The sequence below is a fragment of the Carcharhinus amblyrhynchos genome, unplaced genomic scaffold (genome assembly GCF_965287045.1).
Source record: "Carcharhinus amblyrhynchos unplaced genomic scaffold, sCarAmb.v2.hapA scaffold_43, whole genome shotgun sequence".
Taxonomy (NCBI): Eukaryota; Metazoa; Chordata; class Chondrichthyes; order Carcharhiniformes; family Carcharhinidae; genus Carcharhinus; species Carcharhinus amblyrhynchos.
Genome location: NW_027649784.1, coordinates 4,128,103 through 4,150,045, shown reverse-complemented (window position 1 = coordinate 4,150,045; position 21,943 = coordinate 4,128,103). Strand labels below are relative to the sequence as shown.

Below are 21,943 nucleotides of genomic sequence, written 5' to 3'. Positions count from 1 at the left end.
TGGAATTTGAATTCAATAAAAAATAATTGAAATTAAGAATCTACTGATGATCATGAAACCATTGTCAATTGCTGGAAAAACCCATCTGGATAACTAATGCCCTTTCGGGAAGGAAATCTGCTATCCTTACTTGGTCTGGCCTACGTGTGACTCCAGAGCCACAGCAATGTGGTTGACTCTCAACTGCCCTCCAAGGGCAACTAGGGATGGACAATAAATGCCGGCCAGCCAGCAACACCCGCACCCATAAATGAATAGAATAAAAACAAGTACCAAGTACAAAGTTAATGTGAAAATGTATCACACTCTGGCACCTGTTTAGATACACTGAGGGAAAATTTAGCATGGTCAATCCACCTAACCTACACATCTTTGGAGTGTGGGAGGAAATTGGAGCACCAAAAGAAAACACATGCAGACACAGGGAGAACGTGCAAACTCCATACAGACATGACCCAAGCCAGGAATTGAACTGGAACCCTGGTGCTGTAGGGCAGTGAGCCACTCAAAAACATGGTGAGGCCACAAGTGGAGTATTGTGTGCAGTAACAAAACCAGAAAATGCTGAAAAATCTCAATAATCTTACAGCAGCTGTGGGAAGAGAATAGAGCCAACGTTTCAAGTCTGGATGACCTTTCGTCAGGTAATTGCTCTGGATAGTGTGAAGAGGTTTATAAGAATGCTGCCAGGCTAGAAAAGTGTAGTTATGATGACAGATTTAATACGTCTGGTTACTTTCCTTGGAACAAAGAAGGCTGAGTTGATTGAGGTGTACAGAATGATGATGGGAAGAGATAGATTAGACAGGATAAAATGGTTTCCTTTGGTGGAGAATTTTAGAACCAGGGGACACAGATTCAGGGTAAGTGGCAGCAGGTGTAGAGGGGACACGAGGAAGAACTTTTACACAAAGGGTGCCTAGAATTCACTGCCCAAGTTTGTGGTGGAGGCAGAGACCCGAAACTCTCTTCAAAAGTACCTGGATGGTGCACCTTAAGTGCTCGAAGCTGCAGGACTATTAGAAAGCGCACCTGGGTTCCCTGGCCAAGATGGGCCAAATGGACTCCTGTGCTGTAACTTTTCTATGGTCCTATGGTGTGTAAATGTTCAATGTGAGGACATAAATGAGTCTGCATGTCCTCCCTGTGTCTGTGTGGGTTTCCTCCCACAGCCCGAAAGACATGGTGGTTAGATGCATTGGCCGTGCTAAATTCTCTCAGTGTAACCGAACAGGTGCCAGAGTGTGGCGACTAGGGGATTTTCACAGTAACCTCATCGCAGTGTTAATACAAGCCTACTTGTAACAATAACTAAACTTAAATGCATGAAATACATGCAGTTTGGAGAAGAGTTAATAGATTCATTCCAAGATGTGCATGTTGTCTTATGAGGAAAGCTTGGAGGTTAGGTTTTTACCTACTAGAGTTTAAGAAAGTAAGAGGTGACTCCATCAAAATCTACAACCCTGAGGGGTATTGACAGGGTGGACGTGAAGAGGGTGTTTCTTCTCGTGACAGAATCCAGAACTAGGCCTCCTGTTGAAAAGCAAGGAGCTATTAACTTACAATAAAGATGAGAAGTTGTTTCTCTCAGAAGGTGGTGAGTCTCTACAACTCTCTTCCTCAAAGTAAGCCGATGACACAAAGATTGACCAGGTGGTTAACAGAGAGGTTGAGTGTCTTGGGTTACAGGAAGATACAGATGAGATGGTCAAATGGACAGATAAACGACAGATGGAATTTAACCCTGAAAAGTGTAAGGTGATACACTTTGGAAGCAGTAATTTGACAAGGAAGTATACCACGAAAGGTCTGATACTGGGAAGTTCCAAAGAACAAAGTGACCTCGGCATGATTGTCCATAGGTCTCTGAAGGTGGAAAGGCAGCTTAATAGGGTGGTGAAAAAGGCATATGGAACACTCACCTTTATCAATCAGGGTATAGATTACAAAAGCAGAGAGGTCATGATGGAGTTGTATAGAACTTTGAGGTCACAGCTGGAGTACCGTGTGCAGTTCTGGTCACCACATTGTAGGAAGGACATGAACACACTGGAGGGGGTGCAGAGAAGATTCACCAGGATGCTGTCTGGGATGGAACATTTAAGGGAGGTTGGATAGGCTTGGGTTGTTTTCGTTGGAGCAGAGAAGACTGAGGGGTGGCCTGATTGAGGTGTTCAGGATTATGAAGGGCCTGGACAGGGAGGATAGGGAGCAGCTGTTCCCCTTAGTTGAAGGGTCAGTTTACGAGGGGACACAAGTTAAAAGTGAGGGGTGGGAGGTTTAGGGGGATTTGAGGAGAAACGTTTTTACCCAGAGGGTGGTGAGGGTCTGGAATGTGCTGCCTGGGAGGGTGGTGGAGGTGGGATGCCTCACTCCTTTATAAAGTATCTGGATGAGTACTTGGCATGCCATAACATTCAGGGCTACGGGCCAAGTGCTGGCAAGTGGGATTAGGTGGGCAGGTTAGGGCATTTCATGCATCGATACAGACCCGATGGGCCGAAGGGCCTCTTCTGCACTGTAAGAATATGTGATTCTGTGAAAAGACAGTGGAAGCAGGTTCTTTGAATATTATTAAGGCAGAGTTAGATAGATTCCTGATTAACAAGGGGGTGAAAGGTTATTGGGAAGAAATGTGAGGGTTTGGTTACAGTCAGATCAGGCATGATCCTACTGAGTGATGGGGCAGGCTTGAGGGGCTGAGTGGCCTGTGTTTGGTGTGGAAATGTACGATGGGAGAACAGGCTGACCTTGGCATCAAAATATTCAACTTGAGCACCAGATAACCTGGGTGTGAACGGGAGGTGTAATGATGTGTAAATGTTGAAGAGAGGACACAGTGAGATTTCTCTTAGTAATATATTTGAGACACTTATTCAGGCAGGGTAAAAGATCAGCAGGCAGCAGCCTACAGCTCCTAACCATTGGTCCCCATTTCGGAATAGCAATCACCGGCAAATGCTACACATTTTAGGAAATCACCAAGTAGCTACAAGCGACTAATAAAGCAGAACACTGAGGATGTAAGGGATGGCACCAAACATCCAGTGCACTGCTGGCCACATTTCCCCCTGTAAAATCTCTCCCCCAGCATGATCACAATTTATTACTGTCTGTTCAAGTCATTGCACAATTGGAGCAAACAAAACAATAATTTGACGAGAGGGCTGATAAAAATTGAAGTGTAAAAAGGGACAGATTAACTACACAAAAATATTGGCGCCTTCCCCCACCCCCTTGCAATCCAGGGTGAGTGGGGACCTCACACAGCCTGCTGCTGTTCCTATGTTGACATTCCAGGCATCAAGGACTCATTTACTACACACTTAAGATGCATTTACAGTGTACTGGGGTCTTTATCTTGGTAAGGGCACAGAGACAGAGGAAGTGCCAGGGAAAGAATGCTACAACTCTGACTAGTGCCAGTATAGAAAACAGCAAGGGCTCCTGGCAGTTGTGATTTTTAATTCATCCACTTCCTGCAGAACTAGGAAGAGAAAAGTGTCCTCACACTAATAAGATATTCACCACATCTGCTGCTCTTCTCCTTTCCCTGGCCCCCATTGAATGTCTATTTCTCACACCAAGTTGAGAATGTTTGTGTTATCTTGGTGCTGCATGACATGTCCACATGCAGCCTATCTTACAATAATCAAAAGCTGCTACTTACCAACAGTGATATCTCCCCGTCCACACTAAAAATATATACTTTAAATGCCCTCCCCCATAAAAGAAATCCGAAATGAAGCTCTGGTAGAGCTTGAGTCACACACTGTGGTTTTACAGATAATATCAGTATAAAGCCCAAGATTCCTAATTACACATGGAAAGCTTTGCCAGGATTGAGGCTGGATTCAGACCCAGATCCTGCGCTGTTTGAAGTGTCGCTTTGATCCTCTTGCTTACGATCTGAAATTTCCTCTCCCTCAATGTGGGCACCAGTTGAACCATCCTCACTCGATTCCTCATCACGCTGCCCGAGGGAATCAGCCATGGAACCAAATGAGTGGGCAGTGGCAGAGGATGAAGAGGCTCTGAGAAGTGGCGTGCGTTCCGACTGTTCCTCCTCACCTTCTGGGTGATTCTCTGAATCAGATCCTGACTCGGAATCGCTGGCTGAACGGAGAACACGTTGTTTGCAAACTGGGCAGGTTTTTTTAGTCTGTGTTAGCCAGGTGTCCACACACTTACAATGGTACGCTGTGATTGGGAGGAGGGCAAGAAAAGAACACAATTAAAAGGACAGGATCTCCGACTACATCCCAAGGCTAAGAGGTTTGTATTTATACGGTGCATTATTATCAGTGCATTGGACTATTTGACTTCTGTAGTGCATCACTGTTACACAGGCAAACTTCTTTCAATTTGGAGAATCTTAGAATGATTACAAACAGGAGGTTATTCAACCCATCATGTTTATACTGGCTCTCTGTAAGCACAACATATCTAGGCCCGCTCTTCTGCCTGCTCCCCCTACCCCCAGAGCTCTGCAATTTCTTCCCTTCAGATGGTTATCTGAATCCTTTGTAAAAACCATGATTGAATCTGCCCCCCATCTCTCTCAGGCAGGAAATCGTAATCAACTTTGACAAAGGGTCGTCTGGACTCGAAACATCAGCTCTTTTCCCACCTTACAGATATGCTGCTGAAATTTTCCAGGATTTTCTCTTCTAGTTTCAGATTCCAGCATCGGCAGTAATTTGTTTTTATCCCTGAATCCTAGAACCATTCTTGTGATTTCTTTCTGAATCCTTTCCTAAAGGATAATGACTCTAAGTGTGCACAGTGCTCTAGTTGAGGCTAAATGTAGGATAGGATAATTGGCAGAAGAGTTCTTTCTCCCCAACAATGCAAGGCTGTGGTTAAAAACAGAATACTGCAGGTGCTGGAAATCTGAAATAGAAACAGAAGGTGTTGATAAACTCAGCAGATCTGGCAGCATCTGAGAGGCAAACAGAGTGAATGTTTCAGATCTGAATGATCCTACTACAGAACTCCAAAATGTAAACTCTGCTTTTTAACTAACCAAAACTTGAAATTTGCTCACAAATTTGGGGAAGTTGTTCCAATGTTTTCATATCCTGAGGGCAGGACACAAAAAAACCCCCTCATCTCAACCTTTGTCTGTAATACAACTATCCTTCCCTCTTTCCATTTTAAATCAGTATGGACTAGTCAGTTCCACTCAGAGATTTCTACTCGCAGAAGTCTAGTTGACTCTTAACAGTTCTTGGAAATGGCCTAGCAAATCATTCACTTGTGTCAGACTGCTGCAGGAAAGATTGGAAAGGTCACCTAGGCACCTGAAATGGCAAATGGGAGCCCTGCCCAGTCAATCCTGTACAGTTCTCCTCACCGGCGTCTGGGAACTTGTGCCAAAGTTGGGATAGCTGTCTCACAGACTGGTCAAGTAATAACCTGACAGTCGTACTCACAGAATCCTACCTTACAGTCAATGTTCCAGACTACCCCCATCACCATCCTTAGTATGTTCTGTCCTGTAAGAGGGACAGACACAGCAGAGATGGCAGCGCAGCACCATCACGAGCAAATTATCCTGGGAGACCCCAACTTCGACTTCAGGCCCCATGAATTCTCATACTGTCAATGTGGACAGGTGGTTATCTCTGGACTACTGCCTGAACCGAGTGCAGACGGGCGTAGGGTTGATAAGATTAAGGAAGTGAATGGGTGGCTCAGGGATTGGTGTGGGAGGAATGGGTTTGAATTTATGGGGCATTGGCATCAGTATTGGGGTAGGTGGGACCTGTTCCGGTGGGATGGGGTTGGTCTGAAGCGTGCTGGGACCAGAGTCCTGGCGAATCATGTGGATAGGACTGTAGACAGGGCTTTAAACTAATTGGGGGGGGGGGGGGGGGGGGTGGTGTGTGTGTGTGTGTGTGTGCGAGGGTAGGTGACATTACGGGGTCTAAAGTAAAGGAGAGGGTACAGGTAAGGGAAGAGGCTGAGGATGTCCCAATAATAAAGGGAGTAGGGGGCGTGAGTATGGTTGGTGGTGTTCTGGCAAATAGGGTCCAGGTGAAGGCTGGGATGAAGGCACTTTATCTGAATGCACGAAGCATTCGGAATAAAGTGGATGAGCTGGTGGCGCAGATCAGCACAAATGGATATGATCTGGTGGCCATTACAGAGACGTGGCTGCAAGGTGACAGGGACTGGGAGCTGAATGTCCAGGGGTATCAAGTGTTTAGGTAGGATAGGCAGGGGGAAAAAGGGGGGGGCGTAGCTCTGCTGATTAAGGATAGCATCAGGGTGGTAGCAAGGGATGATATAGGAACCAAAGCGCAGAACGTGGAATCGTTGTGGGTGGAGATTAGGAACAGCAAAGGGAGGAAGACGCTGGTGGGTGTCGTTTATAGGCCCCCAAATAATGATCTGGAGGTGGGGCGGGCTGTTAACGCGCAAATAAGTGCGGCGTGCAGGAATGGGACGGCAATAATTATGGGGGATTTCAATCTGCATATTGATTGGTCGACCCATGTTGGATGCGGTGGGCTCGAGGAAGAGTTCTTGGAATGCTGCCGGGATAGTTTCCTTGAACAGTGTGTGTTGGAGCCGACGAGGGAGCGAGCTATCTTGGATCTGGTGTTATATAATGAGGCGGGTAGAATTAGGGACCTTGTGGTGAAGGATCCTCTTGGGAAGAGTGATCATTGTATGGTGGAGTTTCTGGTGCAGATGGAGGAGGGGAAAGTGGGTTCCTGGATACGCGTCCTTTGTTTGAACAGAGGGGAGTACGGTAGGATGAGAGAAGAATTGGCGAATGTTGACTGGGGGAGCGCGTTGGAAGGTAGGTCTGCTGAGGAGCAGTGGAGGATCTTTAAGGAGATCTTTCTTGGTGCTCAGCAGAAATTTATTCCGATGGTTAAAAACGGACCGTAGGAGGAGAGGTAATAAGCCGTGGATAACGAAGGAGGTAAAGGAAAGTGTTAAAGTAAAAGCGGAGGCGTTTAGAGTAGCTAAGAGTAGTGGGCGAGAAGAGGATTGGGAGAGGTTTAAATGTCAACAAAGATTGACAAAGAAGTTGATAAAGAAGGGTAGGAGAAACTATGAAGCTGGGCTAGCGCTTAATATAAAAAAGGATAGCAAGAGTTTTTATAAATATATAAAAAGGAAGAGGCTGGCTAGGGTGAACGTTGGACCCTTAGAGGATGAGAGGGGGGACTTAGTGGTAGGGGATGGGGAAATGGCTGAGGTCTTGAATAACTGTTTTGTTTCGGTTTTCACGGAGGAGGACGTGAATAATTTGCCGGGTGTTAGCGATGGAAAGGTGGTAGGACTGGAGGGCCTCAATGACATTATTGTTACTAGAGAGGCGATGCTTGACAGACTGGAGGGACTGATTGTGGACAAGTCCCCAGGACCGGATGGAATGCATCCGAGGGTTCTGAAAGAAATGGCGGAGGTGATAGTGGATGCCTTGGTGGTTATTTTCCAAACGTCACTGGATTCCGGGGAAGTGCCAGAAGATTGGAAAACGGCTAATGTTACTCCGTTGTTTAAGAAGGGTGGCAGGCAAAAGGCAGGGAATTATAGGCCGGTTAGTTTAACGTCTGTTGTAGGTAAAATGTTAGAATCCATGATCAAGGAGAAAATAGCGAGGCATCTTGAGGGGAATTGCTTGATAGAGCAGACGCAGCACGGTTTCGTTAAGGGGAAGTCGTGTCTGACAAATTTACTGGAGTTCTATGAGGATGTGTCTAGGGCGGTGGATAGAGGAGAGCCGGTGGATGTGGTCTTTCTTGATTTTCAGAAGGCGTTTGACAAGGTACCTCACAAGATGTTATCGCAGAAGGTAAGGGGGCATGGAGTTGGGGGTAGGGTGTTAGCGTGGATAGGGGATTGGCTGTCAAATAGGAGGCAGAGAGTGGGGGTCAATGGGTGCTATTCGGATTGGTGGTTGGTGACTAGTGGAGTGCCCCAGGGGTTGGTGCTGGGGCCTCAGCTATTTACCATTTATATAGATGATCTGGAGGAGGGAACCGAGTGTATGGTGTCGAAATTTGCTGATGACACCAAGATTGGTGGAACGGCAAATTGTGCAGGGGGTGTGGAGAGTCTACAGAAGGATCTAGATAGGCTGGGCGAATGGGCCAGGAACTGGCAAATGGAATTTAATGTTGGCAAGTGTGAGGTGGTCCACTTTGGTAGGAATAATGGTAGGAAGGACTATTACTTACGTGGCGAAAAACTGCAGCAGGCGACGGTGCAGAGGGACCTCGGGGTCCTTGTGCATGAGTCGCAAAAACCCAGCTTGCAGGTGCAGCAGGTGGTCAGGAAGGCGAATGGGATGCTGGCCTTCATCGCGAGGGGGATTGAATATAAAAGTAGGGAGGTCTTGCTGCGGCTGTATAGGGCACTGGTGAGGCCGCAGCTGGAGTGCAGTTTTGGTCGCCGCACTTACGCAAGGATATTTTGGCCTTGGAGGGAGTGCAGAGGAGGTTTACTAGGCTGATACTGGAGTTGAGGGGGTTGAGCTATGAGGAGAGGCTGAATAAACTAGGCTTGTACTCGTTAAGAGTTTAGAAGAGTGAGGGGAGATCTCATTGAGACATATAAGATGATGAATGGGATGGATAGGATAGAGGTGGAGAGACTCTTCCCGCTCAGAAAGGGCAGTAGGACTAGGGGGCACAGCCTCAAGATAAAGGGGGGGGCGGTTTAGAACGGAGTTGAAGAGGAACTTCTTCACTCAAAGGGTGGTGAATCTCTGGAATTCTCTGCCCGTTGAAGTGGTGGAGGCTGCCTCACTAAATATTTTTAAGACGCGGGTTGATGGGTTTTTGATAAGCGAGGGGATTAAGGGTTATGGGGAGAGGGTGGGAATGTGGAACTGAGCCACGACAGATCAGCCATGATCTTATTGAATGGCGGGGCAGGCTCGAAGGGCTAGATGGCCCACTCCTGCTCCTATTTCTTATGTTCTTATGTTTATGTTCTTATGTTCTTAAAACCTCTTGCTCATTACCAGCGCCTGTTCCCTAGAACCTAGACTTGCAGTACCATAAACTTACACGAGTAACAGTATTAGCTTACCGTGTGAGCAGGGCAATATCCTCAGTTTGTCACCCTCCTCATACTCATCCAGACAGATTGCACAGACTTCATATCCATCTCCTGTTTTACAACAAAACACAACTACATAGGTAAGAGGATAATGAGTGATAGAATTACAGAAATAGAAAGAAAGCAATGGTTGCAATATGCCTCAAATCCATTTCCCATCACTCAATTTCTCTCTCTAAATGTAGGCTATGTTAATCTGATAATTTACATCACAACTACTCCAAAGAACAGTTCCTATCAAGTCAATCAAGAACTGCTCCAAAGATATGTAGGTTCGGGGGAATTGGCCATGCCAAATTGCTCCTTACTGTCCCAAAATGTGTAGGTTAGGGGGATTAGCTGGGTAAATACAGGGATAGGGTCTGGGACAAGATACTCTGTCAGAGGGTTGGTACAAACTTGATGGGTCAAATGGCCTCCTTCCACTCTGTAGGGATTCTATGATTCTATGTTCCATTTTTGTGAAAGAAAGACTTGGATTTTTATGGTGCGTTTTGTGAGATCAGGGTATGTCAAAGTCTTTTACAGTCAGTGAAGTATTTTTGAAGTTTAGTCACTGCTGTAACGTTCAAAAAGCAACTCCAGTTGACATCAATATTTCCTAAGGAGAGAAGCCTCCCTGCCCAGTAGTTACCATGCTAAGGTAAATTATTATACTCTTTTAACAATAGTGAATAAATTAAACAAAAAATATGGGTGACAGTCCCTGGTGTGGCACTGCCACAAAAATAAAACATCAGAAGGAAACTTTACTCATTAAGTTGTCATTCCCGGGTGTGGTGATGTAGCCCAGCCCCCGCAGCGACCCACTAGTTGTGGAAAGCCTGAATTGCACTGGCTGGCACTGCATGCTCCCTCTCCAAGGACACCCGCCAGTGAGTGCAGCTATGGTGAAGGGGCAGTCAGGTCAGACACACCCTCCACCACCCACCTCCTGGACCTATTAAAGGGCAACTTTTCTGAGCCCGGGAGTAGGCATTCCTCTCTCCGCCGCACTGGGCGTTTAACTTAATTAATACAGGTGTGCAGCAACACACAAAAAAAATTAAAGGGGCCATAAGAACATAAGAACATAAGAAATAGGAGCAGGAGTAGGCCATCTGGCCCTTCGAGCCTGCCCCGCCATTCAATAAGATCATGGCTGATCTGTCGTGGCTCAGTTCCACATTCCCGCCCTCTCCCCATAACCCTTAATCCCCTCTCTTATCAAAAACCCATCAACCCGCGTCTTAAAAATATTTAGCGAGGCAGCCTCCACCACTTCAACGGGCAGAGAATTCCAGAGATTCACCACCCTTTGAGTGAAGAAGTTCCTCCTCAACTCCGTTCTAAACCGCCCCCCCTTTATCTTGAGGCTGTGCCCCCTAGTCCTGCTATCCTTTCTGAGCGGGAAGAGTCTCTCCACCTCTATCCTATCCATCCCATTCAACATGACTTAAACAAATTGTCCATGTGCTCCAAAAATAAATTAGAGGGCAAGTTAGTTCACATTCCTTATTCATTTTCTCATTTTTCAAATAGTGTCCTATGACATTTTAGCCCTTCATCACAGATTTACTACAGATTTTTCTTCTATCAACGTTGGAAATTTCCTTTACAACATTTGGAGAATTTGGTAATTTCTAGCACTTCATTTTTCAATCTGTCTTGGACTAGGGATTGTCCGTCTTTGTTCTCATGCCTGCCTCAGGAGCAGACCTGCTCAGAGACACATATCCATGTTAGACAACTTACCACAGGATTCTCCCTTCTCGAGGTTCAAGCTGTACTCATTGTAACAGTGCATCCTCTTCTCAAACCAATTCCTCAATTGATTTTCCTTAATGAAAGGTTGTACTGGCTAAAAGTTTTAAGTGAAACTTATACTCTCAAGGCTTGTAAAACCATCCCCCCTCACCTTTCTTGACCCATCTGCAGCTCCTGACAAGGGTAAAAGTCATCCTCCTACAACTCTTCACTGTTGTTCAGCCAGGGAGAATTGCATTCTGACTATCAAATTATTGCCCCTATGTTTGTGCCATCAGTAAGGTGACTTGTTTCTGAAACTGTAACCATGCCTTAACCCTCTCACCTTCTCATTTTTTGCTGAAATTGTCACTCATTGCTGTTTATACCTTGACTATTCCAACGTACTTCTGGCTGGTCTTTCACATTCTATCCTCGCCAAACCCGTGGTCATCCAAAACAGACTTGCAATGGCATCATTGCGCACTCCTGTACTTACCTCTGGTGTTCGCCCATCCAGCTATCCTTCACCCACCTTCTATTTCTTACCTACATGCTGTTGCTTGATGGCATCACCAGAAAGCAGAGTGTTATGCTCACGGAAGACACACAGCTTTATTACCACTTCTCTTCACCCCTTTACTGCCTGATAAGTTACCAGACTGCTTGTCTGAAGCCCAGTACTGGATGAGCAATAATTTCCTCCAATTGGGAAGACCAAAGCCATTGCCTCTGGTCCCTACTCCAGATTGCACTCCTAAGCCAGACTCTTCACAACACTGGCGTCACATTGACCCAAAGATGATCTCCCAACCATGGCCGAAATTTCACACCAGGAGGATTCTCGGGTCCCGTTGCAGTGAACGAAGATTTGGCTGAATGCCAAATTCTCCATCCTTGCTTGTGGAGGCGGGGGGGGGTGCAAACGGCTGGAAAATTCTGGCCTATATGTTTGTGCCATCAGTAAGGTGACTTGTTTCTGAAGCTGTAACCACGCCTAAACCCCCCGCCTCCTCATCTTTTGCTGGAATTGTCATTCATCGCTGTTTATACCTTGGCTATTGCAATGTACTCCTGGCTGGCCTTTCACATTCTATCCTTGCCAAACCTGTGGTCATCCAAAACACGACTGCCGCACTCTTATTCACACCAAGTCCCAATTGTTTAGGCTGTGGGTGTTAACTAGAGATTCATTTGTGCTTGAGGTAGGTATAAATACTGCTAATGGTATAAATGGGAATATACTCAAACTGTGTGAAATCAAAATAGGGACACTTGGCAAGTCAGGCAGAATCTGTGTAGAGAGACTGGTCTGAAATTAACTCTGTTTCTCTCTCTGTAAATACTGCTTCTCTTGCTGAAACGGTAGTGCAGGGTTACGAGAGGTTTGTAATGCATATCTCTAGTCGGAAGCCGCTGTGTCTACGTTTGGTGGTGAGTGGGGAAGTTGGATAATTCCCAATGGGTGGCGGGATGGATGAACACATACAATCTGGGCTTGCATGGTGGCACAGTGGTTAGCACTGCTGCCTTACAGAACCAGGGACCCGAGTTTGATTCCAGCTTGGGTCTGTGTGCAGTCTGCATTTCTCCCCATGTCCGTGTAGGTTTCCTCCAGGTGCTCCGGTTTCCTCCCACAGTTCAGAAGACATGCAGGTTAGGTGCTTTGGTCATGTTAAATTCTCCCTCAGTGTACTGAATAGGCGACAAGGAGATTTTCACAGTAACTTCATTGCAGTGTTAATGTAAGCCTTACTTGTGACACTAATAAATAAACTTTAATTTTCTGCTGTTCACCTCAATAATTTTGCATCCAGGTGGAGCACGGTGTATCCCGTGATGGGTTGTCCAGGAAGTCACCACCATTACCTCATGGGGTAGAAAGGCCAGGGGTCAGATTAAAAGGGTGCCTGGCCAGTTATCACTCACATGTAGACCACAAAATCCAGGTTCCCCGTCAATCAAATTGTCTGGGAGAAGAAAGCAATCTGTGACCACATGATTTAATGAAACCTCTTTGAGAGACTCACCTCTGCAGTTTAGGAAAGGTGGGAGGTACTGCTTCTGCAGGTTGGAATAGGGGGCTCTCTAATCTGACCGTGACATCCTGGCAGAAGTTTGCCAGGGTGGTTAGTGCCCAGGGAAGAACCAGCTGGCACTGCAGTAGAGGATGAATGATCTGCTGTCCATTCACATTCTCATGTTGGCACTGGCAGTCGAAGGGTTAGACTGCACAGGGATGTCACATACAGATGAAACATCAGAAGTGAATCCTGCAGCCAAGCTAAGCTCGGCATCTCCTTTCAGTTCCAGGGCAAGAAGTTTCTTCCTCACTTATGCAGGAGGTCTCAGCTGTGGTAATGGGCGAGCTTGCTTCTCAACGACTCATTCATTGAAAGGCCTCACCTCAGTCGTTCTGTTTTTCTGAAGGATAAGGCAGTCCATTACAAGTGTGAGCAGAGGGAAAAATGATCCACTCAGCATCTCTTAATAGTTGGCTGCTGAACTTACCGGCACAAAGAGTGACTGTGCACATGTGGGAGGCAAACATCAGGAACCCATTGAGGGTGCATGTAGTCAGTCACTGTATGAGTCTGACTTGTCAATCAGTGTATCTCTTTTTTCTCTGCACACTTGGAAAACTGTGTATGTTCTGGTCAGCGTATTATAAAAAGGAAATTATTAAACTAGAAAGAGTGCAGAAAAGATTTACTAGGATGCTACCGGGACTTGATGGATTGAGTTATATGGAGCGGCTGCATAGACTGGGACGTTTTCCTTTGGAGTGTAGGAGGCTGAGGGGTGATCTTATAGAGGTCTATAAAATAATGATGGGCACAGATCAGCTAGATAGTCAATATCTTTTCCCAAAGGTAGGGGAGTCTAAAACTACAGGGCATAGGTTTAAGGTGAGAGGGGAGAGATGCAAAAGGGTCCAGAGGGGCAATTTTTTCACACAGAGGGTAGTGAGTGTCTGGAACAAGCTGCCCGATGTAGTAGTAGAGACGAGTACAATTTCATCTTTTACAAAGCATTTAGACAGTTACATGGGTAAGATGGGTATAGAGGGATATGGGTCAAGCGCAAGCAATTGGGACTAGCTTAGTGGTTAAAAGAAGGGGCCAAAGGGCCTGTTTCCATGCTGTAAACCTCTATGACTCCATTCCAGCACCAGGTTAAAGTCCATTAGGTTTATTTGGAATCACACGCTTTCAGAGCACTGCTCCATCCCCATCTGAGACTCACCTGATGAAGGAACAGTGTTCTGAAACCTCCCGATTCCAAATAAACCTGCTGGACTTTAACCTGGTGTTGTGAGAAGTCTTACTGTGCCCACCCCAGTCCAACACCGGCATCTCCACATCTTCTCCATTCCAGGTAGCAACAAGAAGTGTGAAAGGAATCCTGAAGGACATGCTATAGGCATGCCCCCATGTCACCTCTGAGAAGGAAGTCTCAGCATCCTCCCAGGCTGCACCCTCCACCACTGCAGATACACCCACCTTGGTGGGTGCTAGTTGTAGAACGTGTCACAATCTGGTGAGCACATCACAGACACAGGTCCACAGCGGGCAGACTCAGTGACTGCCGAGACCTCTGACACTTGGCAGACTGCTGGAGACCCTGCCTTTGTGGAGCTTGAATCAGATATCAAGCCTCGGGAGCTGGTCCTCAGAGACTCGTTGGTGATGCAGAGACTGGCAGACTGTCTGAGGCTGTCTGCAGACTGGACTGAAAGCAGACGAATTCTGGCCCAAGTTCTATTTGATGGCATAGCTCTGGCGTGTGAAGGCTGGGCTGTCTCCAGGAAAGGGTAGCCCACCTTGGAGACCCAGATCCAGTCGAATGGCAGCCGGGTGTGGGCTTGGACTTGAAGCAGCGGAGGCTGAGAGGGGGCTGGAGCTCCTCGGCCACCCTCCAGTTGTGCCTCCTCCTCAGTGAGTCAATGGGGTGCCATCAAACATCTAAAGAGAGGAGTAGTGCCAGCCTGAGGACATCAACCCAAGACACTGGGTGCCCTGGAGCTCCAGGTCCCCTTCGCCTGTGACCTCAGCACCTCAACAAGTCACAGGCCTGGAGGGTGCAGCTGCAGTTGAGCAGAAGATTGCTGGCTGGCTGGGGGCCTTTGGGCCTTGCAACACCTGCCAGTCCTCCCCGTTTGCAGGCCGACCCCAGGTCTGCTGTGGATCTCAGCAATGCACCTGGACATGGCAGCAAGCAATGAAAGGTTAAAAAGGTGCTGCATGCAGACAGGAGGCACGGTGTAGAGTAGTTTTGTACATAGTCTACACATTTATAAATAGACTTTGAATCTAATCATTTATCAGTCTCATGGACTTCATTTTTCGCTTAAACGTTCCAGTTAAATCTCCAGATTGTGGGCCCCATCAGAGTTTGATCAGGAACTTGTACTGACTATTCCCACATTATCAACTGAGCAATGGATGTACCAGATTAAGCAGTGACCATTGATTGTCAGCCTGCTGCCTGACCACTCGCTGCTCACCGTTCTGAGGCCTTGGCTGATACGCTCATTGAGCCCACTGCATAGCCTGCTGCTGTTGTGGTACGCTTACTGTGGGGACAGCTACATGTGTACTAAAGTTTATTGTGTAACTGGACACTGTCTTGATAATGAGTGAAAGCAAGAAGCTTCCCTAACTGTACAAAGAAACTTGAATGTCCTTTTTTGGTGATTTGTCAATTTCGGTGACCACGAAGCTAAATGAGGGAAGTACGATAGGCATGTGAGCCTTGACTGCTAGTGGGGTGTGAACACAGGGTTTAGTGCAATACTCTACATCTCCTTAGCAGAACTCTGTGGATGCTGAGCTGGCATCATCAGCCATGTTATCTGAGGGTATCTCTTGCCCCAGAGGAACCAGTCCTGTACCTGCTGAGGTCCCTCAAAAATCTATGGCATCCAGGAGTGTCTCAAACTGGAAGTGTCATGACTATCCAGCCAAATATATAGGATTTACCTCCTGTGATCACAAACTAGCTTAACAAGTAAAATCCTTTATGATAGAAATATTTCACAAGCTGTTCCCAGGGAGCTCTCAAGGTCACAAGAGTGCAGTTGACGGTGCTGAGGATCTGCTGAGAATTTGACTGCTCTGACATCCACGGGGGAACTTCCCATCCTGGTGAGTCCCAGTGAACAGGACATCTTTACCTCCATGTGTTTTGTACAGACGCCCAGTCAGATGTCCACCAAGGCTGCAGCTTGTCCCAGATAAGCTGGCAAATGTGAACTACCACATCCCTGGACAAACAAAGGTGTCTGGTATTGCCTGTAAATCATTTCCATATATGGGCACTGAAGGCAGTAAACCCATGTTTGTAACTGCATGTCTCCTCCTTGGAAACATCGAGAAACCCCACTCTTTCTTGGTGCTTAGGCTGGTGCTCCTCCTGGTGCAGTGCCAATCCGCAATGGGCCTTTCTTCTTCACATTTTTATGTCCTTCTCATTGAAGGTGTCCCTTCATTTCCATTCAAGCAGGCCATTGCTAAGCCCGTGACCTGATCTGCGTATAGATGTGCCATCCTCAGCCCAGGTATAGGACATCCTGGAAGTCCACAGATCAGCATTCCACAACTTAATACATAGAGACACTGCACACTGACCTAGGTGATGACAGCCGTGTGCGAAACCCATCCATCTGGCTTCCATCAGTTTGCTTCCATTAGCACTGATAGAGCAGCATGATGGACTTTCTGCGCTGTGCCTGGGTAGTCAGAAGGGGTTATGGAGGTTTGGAGGGTTTATCCAGCAACGTGTCCCTTTAGATCAATCTCCCTGTCCCTTCTTTCCCGCTCTGTCAGCAGAAAACAGAAAATCACAGCTGTTCAAGTCCAGCTCCAAGCCTGAATGGATTCTTGCAGGAAGAAGACCTATTAGTCAGAGGGTAAAGTTACATCAATTGAATCTCAACCTTTCAGCTCCTCAAGCCTGCTCCATCATTCACTAAGATCATGGCTGGCCTGTTTGTTTCAAATTCTGCATTCCCATCTCTCTCCACAACCTTTGAATCTCTTACCTAAAAACAGAATCCTTCTACCTCCATTTTAAAAATATTCAATGACCCTGCCTCCACTGCCTTCTGAGACAGAGCAAGAAATCTCCCAAACTTCAGAGAAGAAGGATTTCTCATCTTTGTCTAAAATTTTAAAACAGTGCTGTCCAGTTCTGGCCTCACCCACAAGACAAAACCTCCTTTCCACATCCACCTTGTCAAGACCATTCAGGGTCTTTTATACTTCAGTTACCCTTCACTCTTCCAAACGCCAGTGGAAACAAGCCCAACTCTGTCCAACCTTTTCTCAGAAGACAACCTGCTCATTCTGGGTATCAATCCAGTTAACCTTTGAACAGCCTTCACTGCAATCATATCCTTCATTGAATATGGAGATCAACACTTGAACACAGTATCTGAGATGTGGTCTCACCAATGCCCTGTATAATTGAAGTATAACATTCTTACTTTTCTGTTCAATTCCTCTCATAATAAAAGGCTAGCGTTCCAGTTCCCACCTGAGCTGGCTCTCCATGGCATCAGCTTCACATAACCCACAGGAGTTAAAACCTCCCAATCACTCTGAGATCCCTCCCATTTCGCTTTTCTCTGTGGGTTTTAAACTGCCATTACTCTCAAATGTTGAAGATTATTCTCATTTGTGAGTGCTTTCAGAATCTACCCACCAAGTCCTTCTCAGACTCATCCCATTACCCTGACTCAATTATTATCAATATCGATATTCCTTACTTTCCATGTCCCTCATGAACTTCACCCTTACTGTTCTCGAGGTTAGTTCAGCCTCACATTCAGAGACACCCCAAAGAGAACATCCAGCACCCACCCCATTCACCCCATCAGGTTTCAACTTGCGCCACACCAGAGCCAAATGCCTCCCCTAACTGTGACTTTGCCCTCTGTATCCCAGAACCATCCTTCCAACACCACATCCAAATGCAGTAAATCATACACTATGTCCTTTTGACATATTTCTGCAGAGAGACCTTTCCCTGCCCAAGGCTGGGAGCAAGACGTGCGTGGAACACAGTGCAGTCTAACGTACCCCCAAAAAGTCTCCCACCGTTCCTCTCTGGTGCTTCAGCCCACACCCCCTTGTCCTGCCTCCATCCACCCATCTCTGCCTATCTTGCCTCCCATGCCCATTCCCCCTGCAGTCTGTGCTACCAGAAACAGGTCTGAAAGAGACTGTCAACAGGCAATGGAAAGATCAAAGCGATATCTACAGACTTCAAAGCTACGGATGAAGTGAAGCTTATGTCCAGTTGTAAAACCATATCAAAAAAAACTCAAATTCTGAATACCTGCTGGCAGGGAATTTAATTTGGAAGTGGAATTCCTGAGTGGTGGACTTCTAATAAACAGTTGTGATATGTTAATAAATGCAAATGGGGTTCCCGACATTGCTTGGAGCAGGAGTAGGCCATCTGGCCCTTCGAGCCTGCCCCGCCATTCAATAAGATCATGGCTGATCTGTCGTGGCTCAGTTCCACATTCCCGCTTTCTCCCCATAACCCTTAATTCCCTTGACTATCAGAAGCCTATCTACCCGTGTCTTAAATATATTTAGTGAGGTAGCCTCCACCACTTCAACGGGCAGAGAATTCCAGAGATTCACCACCCTTTGAATGAAGAAGTTCCTCCTCAACTCTGATCTAAACTGCCTCCCCCCCCCACCCCCACCCCCATCTTGAGGCTGTGCCCTCTAGTCTTGCTATCCTTTCTAAGTCAGGAAGCTTGACCTGTTTTTAACCTGCATTGCAAGTCAGAAGAACAAAATTTCCACAGCTGATCCCACCAGTAGGAAACAATTTTTTTGCCTCTGGCCAAATTAAGTGCCACCACACACCATGATTCCCGCCCCTCCTGCAGCACCTAACGCTGCCCTTTGTAAACAAATACTTCCAACAGTACATTAAGATAGGCTCCAATTCTACCTTTCACCACCTGGCTTCCTAAGGAACCCTTATCACCAAAGTTCTCTCTAAGCTGAGGACTGCAACAAACTGGAAGTCCCCTCCTAGCCCACACACATCAAGAGTCTGTGCACTCAAACAAATCGTCTAAGCACTGTAACAAAAATCAAATTCGAAAACGTTGTGGAAAGCACTGCCTATAACATCTGTGCTTTTACATATTCTTTCACAGGATGTGGGTGTCGCTGGCTAGGCCAGTATTTTTATTGCTCCTTTCTAACTGCCCCTAAGAAAGTGGTAGTGAGCTGCCCTTCTTAAACCGCTGCAGTCCATGTGGTGTAGATACATCCACAGTGCTGTTAGGGAGGGAGTTCCAGGATTTTAATGCTGACCTGCATTGGCTCCTAAGCAAGCAACTCTTCATTTTAAAATTCTCACCTGTTTTCAAATCTCTCTACGGCCTTTCATCTGCTTATCTCTAATCTCTCCTCCTGCACTCATCTCATTCTGCTCTCCTGAACATCTCTGATTTCATTTGCTCCCCCACTGGAAGTTCTACTCATGGGTTTCACCCTCTAAACCTCTCTGACTACCTCCTCACTGGAAGCTCTAAGCATGGGTTTCACCCTCTAAACCTCTCTACCTCCCCCACTGGAAGCTCTAAGCATGGGTTTCACTCTCTAAACCTCTCTGACTACCTCCTCACTGGAAGCTCTAAGCATGGGTTTCACCCTCTAAACCTCTCTGACTACCTCCTCACTGGAAGCTCTAAGCATGGGTTTCACACTCTAAACCTCTCTGACTACCTCCCCCACTGGAAGCTCTAAGCATGGGTTTCACCCTCTAAACCTCTCTGACTACCTCCTCACTGGAAGCTCTAAGCATGGGTTTCACCCTCTAAACCTCTCTACCTCCCCCACTGGAAGCTCTAAGCATGGGTTTCACTCTCTAAACCTCTCTGACTACCTCCTCACTGGAAGCTCTAAGCATGGGTTTCACACTCTAAACCTCTCTGACTACCTCCCTCACTGGAAGCTCTAAGCATGGGTTTCACCCTCTAAACCTCTCTGACTACCTCCCCCACTGGAAGCTCTAAGCATGGGTTTCACCCTCTAAACCTCTCTGACTACCTCCCCCACTGGAAGCTCTAAGCATGGGTTTCACCCTCTAAACCTCTCTGACTACCTCCCTACTGGAAGCTCTAAGCATGGGTTTCACCCTCTAAACCTCTCTGACTACCTCCTCACTGGAAGCTCTAAGCATGGGTTTCACTCTCTAAACCTCTCTGACTACCTCCTCACTGGAAGCTCTAAGCATGGGTTCCACCCTCTAAACCTCTCTGACTACCTCCCTACTGGAAGCTCTAAGCATGGGTTCCACCCTCTAAACCTCTCTCTCTCTCTTCCTTTAGGCCACTTAGCATATCTTTCATAAAGTTATTGGCCATCTTACTCTAATATTGTTTATAACGGTCTTGTGAAGGGCTTCATACATTAATAGAAGTGGTTGCTGAGACAGCTATTGAAGCTCAGTCACTGAGTATACTCAAAGCTGAAACTGATACTCTCCTTGGTAATGCCTGATTGGTGCCAAAGATCAGGTTAATTTTTATACATGTGGGGTGGGGTGATTTAACAAAACCAATTCAAAAACATGTGGTTTGTTCTTCTTTTATTGTGAGTGGTGAGCAGCTCATTAGAGGAAGTGGTTTGAGAGAGTTTCTCAGCCTGACAGCACGAAGCAGTGATAGTCACCAGGAATGATAGTTAATCCTTTAAAATGTTCATTCAGCTTTCTTTCATGTACACAAAGCTAAGCAAGTCGCTTGCTGATTGCCTGGATGAAATTAGCAGCACTTACTGTTTAAATGTATACTTTTTAAAAATTTATTTGTGGGACATGAGCATTGCTGGATGGCCAGCATTTATTGCCCATCCCTAGTTGCCCTTGAGAAGGTGGTGGTGAGCTGCCTTCTTGAACTGCTGCAGTCCACATGCTGTGGTTGATCCACAATGCTGTTAGGAAGGGAATTCCAGGATTTTGACCCAGTGACCCAAAGGGAATGGTGATATATTTCCATGTCAGGACAGAAGGGGAGGGGAACTCACAGTGGGTGTTGTACCCAGGTATCTGCTGCCCTTGTCCTTTAGATGGAAGTGGTCATGGTTCGGTCAAAACTAAAAAGTGTTTTAAACTAAATACTGGGTAGAAATGACTTTGAACTGATACTTTGAGGACTGTTAGTGGTGCAATTGCAGCTCCATGTAAGGGGATGATAGAATAATACAGCACAAGAGGCCATTCAGCCCACTGTGGTCTTTGACATACTAATCTGGTTAGAACCTGGCTAGCTGCCATTTCCCTCCATTTTACAAAAGTGATCTTCTTTCAAGTATTTAACCAATTTTCTTTTGAAAATAACCGTTGAAGCTACTTTCAGGCAGCGAATTCCAGATCACATCTGTGTAAAGAAATTTCTCATCTTCTGTCTGCTGTTTTCTGCTAAGTCATCATGATAATTCTTTTCTTTTCCTTTTGAGGTATAAACTGGCTTTATTAAATCCTTTTACTGTCGTTTTACATATTTAGTGAGATGATAACTGGTGGACTATTCTGGTCTCCTTATCAAATGAAGGATATACTTGCCTTGGAGACAGTCCAGCAAAGGTTCAATAAATTGATCCTTGGCTTGAGAGGGTCTAGATAAGAGGTTGCATACTTTGGACCTCGACTCGAATTTGGATAGTGCCAGAACAGGGTAGATGCTGAAATGTTATTTTCCCCAGGAGAAGAATCTAAGGGCATTGAAGGATATATAATGGAATCATAGAATAGTTACACCACAGAAGGAGGCCATTTGGGGTGGCATGGTGGCAGTGGTTAGCACTGCTGCCTCACAGTGTCATAGACTTGGGTTTGATTCCTGTCTATGCGGAGTCTACACGTTCTCCCTGTGTCTGCATGGGTTTCCTCCCACACTCTAACGATGTACGGGTTAGGTGGATTGGCCAGGCTAAATTGCCTCATAGTGTCAGGGGGACAAGCAGGGTAACAACATGGGTTATGGGGATAGGACCTGGGTAGGATTGTGGTTGGTGCCTCGATTGCCCGGACAGCCTCCTTCTGCACTGTAGATTCTATGATTTAGCCATTGAGTCTGTGCTGACTCTCAGTA

General features: G+C 46.4%; 1 protein-coding gene across 3 annotated transcripts in view; it reads right to left on the bottom strand.

The window, feature by feature from the left end:
• Positions 1 to 3,448: 3,448 nt before the first annotated feature.
• Positions 3,449 to 21,943, bottom strand: part of LOC145337143 (E3 ubiquitin-protein ligase RNF167-like) — a 118,986-nt gene continuing 100,491 nt past the window's right edge. For all 3 annotated transcript variants that reach the window (XM_080181928.1, XM_080181929.1, XM_080181930.1), the window contains 2 exons: positions 9,061 to 9,141; positions 3,449 to 4,203 (listed from right to left, as the gene is read on the bottom strand). In XM_080181928.1, coding sequence (XP_080038054.1) covers positions 3,821 to 4,203; positions 9,061 to 9,141 — 464 coding nt within the window. In that variant the 3' untranslated portion in view covers positions 3,449 to 3,820. The remainder of the gene's footprint in view (positions 4,204 to 9,060; positions 9,142 to 21,943) is intronic.